Here is a 9,457-nt window from a genome sequence, read left to right as displayed (position 1 = left end):
ATAGTACAGTACTGCACCATATAACACATTAACTAAAATATATTAAAAGTAAATATGTAGTCTACCATTGATGAGCAAACAAAGAAGCGCACATATTGTATGGAAAATGAAACTCGGGAGGCAAGTGTGCGGTGTTCTTTTACATTTATAATAAAATAAATATATACAAATTATAAAAATAATTAAAAAATATATATATACAATACAGTACTGTTTTTACTTTGCAAATTTTCACCTACTGTGGGAGGTTTTGGAACATAATATCCGCGATAGTCAAGGTATTGCTGTATGTATGTATGTATGTATGTATGTATATATATATATATATATATATATATATATATATATATATATATGTATGTATGTAATGGATCTTGCAGGCATGAAGTGGATTTGATTCACCATAGCCAAATTTAAATTAACAGTTCAACAGAACTTTTCTCACAGTGAAACAATGGTTTTTTTCTGTGACAGCAGTTTTACTTTTGCCAGATTGCCCCAGCTAGACCGAAATAATGTCTTCACCATTTAACCCTTCTAACCTCTTATAAGCCACCAAAAGCTAGTATTAAGATAACAAGTACCACCAACGAAATCTATTGTTCTCAACGATATGTTTATTCTTCTGGATAGTTATAAAAACAAGAACCCCCAAGCAAAAATCAGCTAATCACTTGGTGGCAGTTCAGTTAGCCAGTTAGTGACAACTCAATCAATGAATGACAACTTGAGTCAGAGACATCTACCATCAGTTAGAGAGCAGAATGCTAGAATCATGATCACAAACAAGGCAGCTACTAAAGATAATGGTCAGAGGGAGAAATGAAATTTACTGTCAGTAATTATGAGACAACTTCCCACGACCCTACAACTTTCACTAGCTCTAATTCTGTTCTTTTGCAACATCATTCCATCGCTATCTGTGGATCACTGCAAAGAAAACATGCACACAAAACTATACAAGGAAAATCTACCACATCTAACTTTACTTCGCATACGGAGTCTGGCTGACAGGCTAAACAAAATGCCATTGTAAAAAGAAAAGGGCAAAGAGAACAACTATGGTATCTCGCGAACGAAGCAGTTGTTTCGTCCCACACTCTCTTACTTTCACCAACTCACTTTCTCTTCTCTGCACATTACCATATCTCTCTCTATGGTTTACTACTACAATAAGAACATACAGGCCAAAATTAACTTATTTACTTTGCATGCTCTATGATTTTATCACCTGCCTGTCGAGGCAAAGTATGTACAATGTAACAGTAAAAAATAAATATTTCCTTAAAACTTCATGCATTGTTCATCTTTCATCGCTTACAACAAATTAGAGACCCAACTGTTATAAAAGTAATTTTTATCTTTACAACTGGCGACCCTGAGCAAAGGAATTACTGCTTTCTGAAGCTATATTGCCAACAAATTGGTGACCCCGGGTAAAGAGAATTGTTACCTTCTGATGCTACATGCTGTTGTATTTTGCTGACTTCAAACTAAAGAACTACAATCTTCATATCAACAGTCACTAAACCAAAGGAAAAGAATGACAATCTTTGTCACCTCCAAGATGCACCCTCCTTCGACCTGCTACAGAAAGCTCTATACTGCGATGCAATCCACAACAATGCAACACAGCCAACACACAAGGAATTTGCCGACCATGGAAGCCAATAAATGCATCATTTTGACAGCTACATGCCCAGAAACTAACTGGAAGAAAATATGGGAGCACACATGTGCAACATTTTTGACAGCCATAGATTTGAATTTACTTTGCATGCACCTATTTTTGCATTTCAAATGCTACTTTTTAGCTTTTCAGGACCAAAACACTTACTAACCAAGTTTGTCAATTTTTGCTTATTTCCTTTTATATTTGCATTGCACATGCATTGTTCACCTGTTTTTATTACATGGTTTTTGCTAAATGTTCTCCTTTTGAATGTCTGCAATTTCTTTCTTTGCATGCACCTTTCCTCAGCCTTGCACATGCATCTGCACACATGGTTCATACACACACGCATGCTAACTCTGTCACATTCATGCACCACACCATGCCTTTCTCACTTGTTTTTCATGCTCCCTGTACCTTGTAGACACAACTTGTCTCTGTAATACCCTAGGGCAGTCACATATACATAGAGAAAGTTGTTTGTCCCTTACAATGTGCCAGCATTTCACACTTTTGCTCCTGCATGACCGAGGCATATTATACCTTATGCACTGGTTGGCATATTCAACACTGCTTTAATCACTGGCATATTCAATACTGTACACTGTATTTGTAATCAATGTACAAGCATTTCTGCCTTAGCCTTGCAAGCCCTTTTGCACACATGCACATGCACCTCTATTATGGATCTACTGCCTTGTTTTGCAACACATTTGTGCCAGCTCAATTATTTTTCCGACTCGATTCACATTGGATGTTCACATGCTCTGCACTCATGTTTAGACATAATTTCCCCCTGTTAGATCACGTTATTAACAGAGAAAATTATCTGTCTTGCACATCACTCCTGCATGATTACACTGTCATCCTTGCTAAACCTCAGCAATTAACCACGACAACAGCACCAGATGCATTTCACTTTGTAAAAACATTCCAAGCATTTCACACACTGCAACCCTGCAGGAAGATCTTTCATATCACAGATTGAGAATACACTCACTCACTCACCTGAGCTTATTTTATGGTCAATTTCGAAACGTGCACCTGCACACATGTGCTCATTTGCTGTACTGCACAGTCACTGACTGCACACATTTTGGTATGCAAAGGGATACCGCTATTCAAACTAATCTGAATAAAAAACTGTTCCGTATACACTTCAATGATCTTCTCTCCTCAAATGCGAAATTTCTCCTCAACAATGCATTTCCTCCTCTCCTTCAATCATTCGTTTCCTTTCCCAGAACTTCACTGGGGAGGGAGTGATATAGTGGATCTTGCAGGCATGAAGTGGATTTGATCCATCCACCATAGCCAAATTTAAATTAACAGTTCAACAGAACTTTTCTCACAGTGGAACAATGGTTTTTTTCTGTGACAGCAGTTTTACTTTTGCCAGATTGCTTCAGCGAGACCGAAATAATGTCTTCACCACTTGACCCTTCTAACTTCTTTTAAACCACCAAAAGCTAGTATTAAGATAACAAGTACCACCAACTAAATCTGTTGTTCTCAACGATATGTCTATCCTTCTGGATAGTTATAAAAACAAGAACCCCCCCAAGCAAAAATCTGTTAGTCACTTGGTGACAACTCAGTTACTCAGTGACAACTTAATCAGTTAGTCACTTGGTGATAACTCAGTTAGTGAGAATGGAGTCTGCAGACAGGCTAAACAAAATGACATTGCAAAAAGAAGAGGGCAAAGAGAACAACTATGGTATCTTGCCAACAAAGCAGTTGTTTCGACCCTCACTCTCTCACTTTCACTAACTCACTTTCTCTTCTCTGCACATTACCATATCTCTCTCTATGGTTTACTACTACAATAAGAACACACAGGTCGAAATTAACTTTTTTACTTCGCATGCTCTATGATTTTATCACCTGCCTGTTGAGGCAAGGTATGTACAATGTAACAGTAAAAAATAAATATTTCCTTAAAACTTCATGCATTGTTCATCTTTCACATCTTACAACAAGCCGTTGCAATAAATTTCAACCCTTATATATATATATATATATATATATATATATATATATATATGGACACTAAACTCAGCTTGCGAAGACCTGTTGGGGCAAGTGAGATCGAAACTGAACCAAATTCAATGACTGGCACCTGTGCCAGAGGAGCGATAACAACACCATCCGAGCAGGATCCCTGCCAGAGCAGCGATGTCGCTTCCGTGCCGGTGGCACGTAAAAAGCACCATTTGAGCGCCATCGTTCCAGCTTTGCCTTACTGGCACTTGTGCATGTGAACAAAACATTGGACTGACTCCTGTGCAGGTGGAACGTAAAAAAACACCATTTGAGCGTGGCTGTTGCTAGTACCGCCGGACTGGCCCTCGTGCCTGTGGCATGTAAAAAGCACCCACTACACTCTCGGAATGGTTGGCGTTAGGAAGGGCATCCAGCTGTAGAAACTCTGCCAGATCAGATTGGAGTCTGGTGTAGCTATCTGGTTCGCTAGTCCCCAGTCAAATCGTCCAACCCATGCTAGCATGGAAAGCGGACGTTAAATAATGATGATGATGATATAGATATAGATATATGTATGTACGTATGTATATATATATATATATATATATATATAATCATACAGTAATCACTCGCCATATCGCAGTTCACCTATATAATATAATAAATGCGAATGTCAGTGTGTCACACTTTTTCAACTTTACTCCTAGAGGCTGTAGCCCAACATATACCATTTGGAATCAGGCCAACTCCATGAGTAAATTAAAAACATTCTGGGCTGAATCCAGATCCACGATATGTGTATATATGTGTGTATATGTATGTATGTATGTATGTGTATTTGTGTATATGTATTTATGTATGCCTGTATGTTTTCACACATTTATATGTATGTGTTGTCCAACCTACTATCCGGCAGCGTCCAATTCTCTAACGGTTTTTTTTTAAATGAATCACGTCATAACCTTATCCATCTATTGTTTTCATACTCGGTCATAATGTCTTACGTTTAAGATGATTCCCATGCTTTCCCTGATGAGAAGGTTACAATTTTAATATCACAGACCCCTATGGATCACATAGGTTGTAATCCTTTGAAACATATGTAGGAATATAGTATGCAATTATAACATGCGTTTTCTCCATTGCTTAAATTTTTAAATATACTCAAATACCCAAAATTTCAAGGAGTTCCTGCCTTAAAAACAGGAACAACACCAAAGTTATTTTGTGTTCTTTGCTACATTGGTTTCTATTAACTCATTTATTCTATCCGAAGAATTATTATTCATTAAGATAGAAGAAATACATATAATTATATATATATATATATATATATATATATATATATATATATATATATATATATATATATATGTAAGGAACGACCGTGCGAGTTTCACTACATATATATATATGTGCATATGGATTAGATTAGTATAAATACTAATTAGAACAGGACAGAACATACTATCCTGTTAGAACAGGACAGTATGGTTTTTTCATATACTCCTACGATGTTTATATGATAATATATAGCTTGAAACATTAATCTGTAATATTATGTGGCTTACGGTGCATTGATAATAATAATTATAGTAAATTTTCTGAATCTTAATGTACGTTATAAACAGTGTCCAGCTTGCAAAAAAATTATGCCTCCACCCTTACTGTTTACTTATAGATGCACATGACTTTCTCCCTAGATTGTACTCCTGGTCCGTGTGTAGAGGTTTCCCCTCTCTATCTTTTTTTTTTTAGTGCCTGTGCTAATCCATCTCCAACAATAGAGAGCCGTCGCCATATTCCCTTCTATATCTGCTAACTCTGATGAGCGCCAACACTCCATTGTATTCTTTATATGAAACCGATTGGTAAGATCAGCCGTGATGGATATTTAATACTATACATTTTGGATAATATACACCTATATATACTCGAGGTAGTATCAAAAAGTTCCTGGACTAGTTCTGTAGCACGCCAACAGATAGCAACACATGGTTGTGTGCACAGTGAGAGCTAGCAGTGATCTCCATGAGGGAGTATGCCAAGTGACATCACTCTGTTTACTTCACAAGTTGTGAAATTTGTGTTTTTGTGATCATGTGTATGCTGTAGTCTGTGATTTTGTCATGGACAGGAATAAAGAGCCAACGGGAAATTTTGCATTAAACATGGGAAGTCTGCTACAGAGACATTGAGTATGTCAGCAAGCTGATGGTAACAAGGCAATGGGTTGTACACAATATTTCAAGTGGCACAGGCGCTTCAAAAGCAGAAGAATATCCTTGGAAGACGATGAGTGATCTGGAAGACCTGTCACGAGTGTCACCTCCCACCGGAAATCTGGAGAAAATTCATCAGCTTATGCATGAGCATTGTCGGAGGACAATCAATGAGATTGCTGATGTTGTTGGTCTGTCTTATGGATCGATGCAGGCAATCCTAATGTCTGAGTTAAACATGCAGCATGTTTCTGCCAAGTTTGTTGCCTGCCTTCTGACCACTAAGCAGAAAGAACATCGTGTCGAAGTCTGTCAAGATCTCCGCCAGCATGCTGCTGATAACCCATTCTTCATGTTGAGGATCCTCACCAGTGATGAGAATTGGGTCTACGGGTATGGCCCTGAGACAAAGCAGTAGTCATCACAATGGAAGAGCCCTTCATCTCCATGACCAAAGAAGGCATGACAGATCCGCAACTCAATCAAGAGCATGCTCATTATATTTTTTAATGTCTGCAATGCCTCATTTTCTGTTTGTTTAACTTCCGACCATTGAAAAAATATATATATTCAGTGTATTACGTCATAAAAAGAAATAAATAAAATATTCTTGTATCATACTAAAAAAAATAATAATAATGAAATTACTTCCATTATTTTACATCATAAACAAAATTACGTCGTTTTTCATAAAAATTAAAGAGATAAAACATTCTCGTGTTTTTATCTCACAAAGAACCGTATAAATTGAATAATCTCTATTATTTTACATCATAAAGGCTGATGGATTGGCAGAATTATTAGGGTGTCGGAGAAGTTCAAAGTTCAAATCTCGCTGATATCCACTCGGTCTTTCAGCCGTCCAGAGTCGATAAAGTACCAATCAAGTATTGGAATCGATATAATCGACTCCTTCCACCCATAAATTTGTGGCCTTGTGCCTTTGTAAGACGTCATTATTTTATCAGAAAATATTTGAAACTGAACCAACTGACATTGAAACTCGGATGCAGCGCAACATTTACAAAATAACTAAATAAATAAACGATCTTCCGTTGGCTGAAATTCTTCTCAAATAATGTTGAAGATTAATAAGCGTAGATTAATGAGCTACATACTCTCGACACGATTCATAAGAGTCAATCTATAGACAAAGTAATAAACTCTAGGAATAACTTACTTGATTTCTTGCTACTAATCTTTTTTGGATCATACAGTGTTGAAACAAGTTAAATGCTTTGTAGTGTCTAGTTCTCCGTATTTTTTCATTCAAATCCTACGCGATTGGCTTACATTTTAATTTTTTCCGCCATTAGTAACAACAATCAAATTTAACTGACTTTCCGCGATTATTTCATAATTCCAAATTTACAGGAAATTACTGATGTTAAAATAGATTTCTTAAAGTTTCAAATTGCTGATCAACTTTGGAAGAAAAGACTGATTATATAAATTCCGAGAGCTTATATTTGGAGAACAATTTGTATGTGGGAACAACAAGATATTCTCAGAATTTGAATGTGCAGATTACGATTATTTTGATAAAATTTGAAAAACAAATTCTTTAGAAACAAAATCGGTATTTCTGTGCAGAAGTGGAGGACCTCACCAGCTTTTGTTTCTCATTGAAATATCCACAATTCAATACGAATTTTAATCGAATGTTGTCATCGGACGCCATTTTGAACGCTTCTAACGATAAAACGCGCCAAATAATTTGAACGTTATGTAAATAACTCATCGCGTTTGTTTAAATTGTTTAGTTGTCGAGAAGCAGCCTCTTAAGATGTGCGATTTCTTTACGTCATTGTTTGATTTGTAGTAGTAAGTAGATCAATTGGTAAAAAGATTTTGATTTCTGCCTAAATATATCTATTTCAAATGGAGACTCTTAACGAAACATCGTTTTGTGAAAATGCACCTCATTCTTCTGCCCTTTACAGCTGTGATCGCATTAGGTTGGGAAACCGTCCGGAAGATCCATTGTCTACAGATATATATCATCGGGGGCAGTGCAAAGGACAGTTTAGAGAACCATTGATGAATTCAACGAATTTGCCTTCAATTGCTCAGAGTCAATCTGTATTTCCAACAAAAGATTACATTATGGCACCACCATATGTACGTCAGTCACTTACTGTTTTACCATGGAGGCCCGGAACTTATTACCAAGCTTCCAAAGTGAACACATCTCGACCAATTTGTAAGCGAGTCTCTGATCCAATATGCTGTTGCTCACAGATCGGAAAAATTGACCCCGTCTCTCTGCCAGGAATATTCCAGTCATCTCGCAATGCTTTGTATACACGTTATACACCTAATGAATGGGCAGCTTCTAATAATGCTAACTACAATACGTCGGACTATTTACGGCACGGCGCAGAACGACTTCGATTAAACACTTTGCGAACATGTAAAGAAGTTGACGACAAAACCAGCCGCACTCAGGGGGATGTTGGAAAAAAACTTGGCGAGAGAATAAATGACACTACTTTCTGGAAAAACGAACTCCTTATAGAAACAGATGCGATCTTGAACGAAATATCTGCTTTGACAGAAGCAAAACGTTTAGTGGAAAAAGCATTGGCTGAATCAGAAAATGTTCTGAATTTAACACGAGAATGTCTCTACAACAGAGAAAAACGACAAAGTATTGATCTAGTTCACGATGCTCCGGAAAAAGCATTAATTCAAGAAGTAGAAACAATTAGGAGATGTCAAGATAAATTTCGGAACATGATAGAGAAAGCTAATGCGCAATTAAATCTTCTACGAGCTGCTCTACACGAACTCGAGAGAGATTCAGGTGCAAAATTTATTGCAAACAACCTAGATGAATCTGCTTTCCAAATGCGAGCTCCATCTGTAGGTGTCAACTACCATTTTGGTGTTGAAAGAATTGATAATACCGTATCTACTCCTGAAACATGGTGTATGTTTACAAACAATAATATCAAACGTTCACAAGCCGAACGAGCAGCATCGAAACATCTTCGAAATGAAATTGATACTACATTATTGAATTGTTGCAATGATATGTGGCATCAATGGAATCAAACCAACCAAAATCTAACCGATCGAATTCAAGAAACACTACTTGCAAGAAATAAATTACAGGCCCACTTAGCGAAAGTACTTCAGGAAATATTTGATATGAACAAAAATATTGAATACCTTAAAAAGTGTATACAAGACAAACAGAATCCGCTTAAAGTAGCACAGAGTCGATTGAATACACGTCTACGACGCCCGGATGTTGAAGCCTGTCGTGATCATGCCCAGATACGTCTGGTAGAAGAAGTTGAGGAAATATACGACAGTCTGGAAATTTTGAAAAAGAAGCTAAATAATGCTGAAGATGCCTTACAAGATTTACTTCGAATGAAATCGACACTTGAAGAAGACCTCGCTATTAAGAACAATACATTATTTATCGATCGAGAAAAATGTCTTGGTATGAGAACCACATTCCCCATGTCTCCAATTGCTGCTTCTCACATTCGTACAGCATCCAACATTATTATGAACGGTTAATTGTATTCATTAAGAAATACATTGCTTATACGGTTATTGAAAA

General features: G+C 36.9%; 2 protein-coding genes across 2 annotated transcripts in view; one reads left to right on the top strand and one right to left on the bottom strand.

Moving 5' to 3' along the window:
* LOC149137025 (uncharacterized) overlaps positions 1-7,188 on the bottom strand; it is a 38,763-nt gene extending 31,575 nt beyond the window's left edge. The window contains exon 1 of the mRNA XM_089342814.1: positions 7,061-7,188. The gene's annotated coding sequence lies outside the window, so the exon portion shown is untranslated. The remainder of the gene's footprint in view (positions 1-7,060) is intronic.
* LOC106879561 (tektin-3) lies at positions 6,585-9,457 on the top strand. Its single transcript, XM_014929196.3, has one exon. The coding sequence runs from the start codon at positions 7,762-7,764 to the stop codon at positions 9,412-9,414; it is 1,653 nt and encodes a 550-aa protein (XP_014784682.1). The 5' UTR covers positions 6,585-7,761; the 3' UTR covers positions 9,415-9,457.

Source organism: Octopus bimaculoides, chromosome 2 (assembly GCF_046866305.1).
Source record: "Octopus bimaculoides isolate indiv1 chromosome 2, ASM4686630v1, whole genome shotgun sequence".
NCBI lineage: Eukaryota > Metazoa > Mollusca > Cephalopoda > Octopoda > Octopodidae > Octopus > Octopus bimaculoides.
The sequence above is the reverse complement of the archived record's forward strand: the minus strand, read 5'-3'. Positions and strand labels throughout refer to the sequence as shown.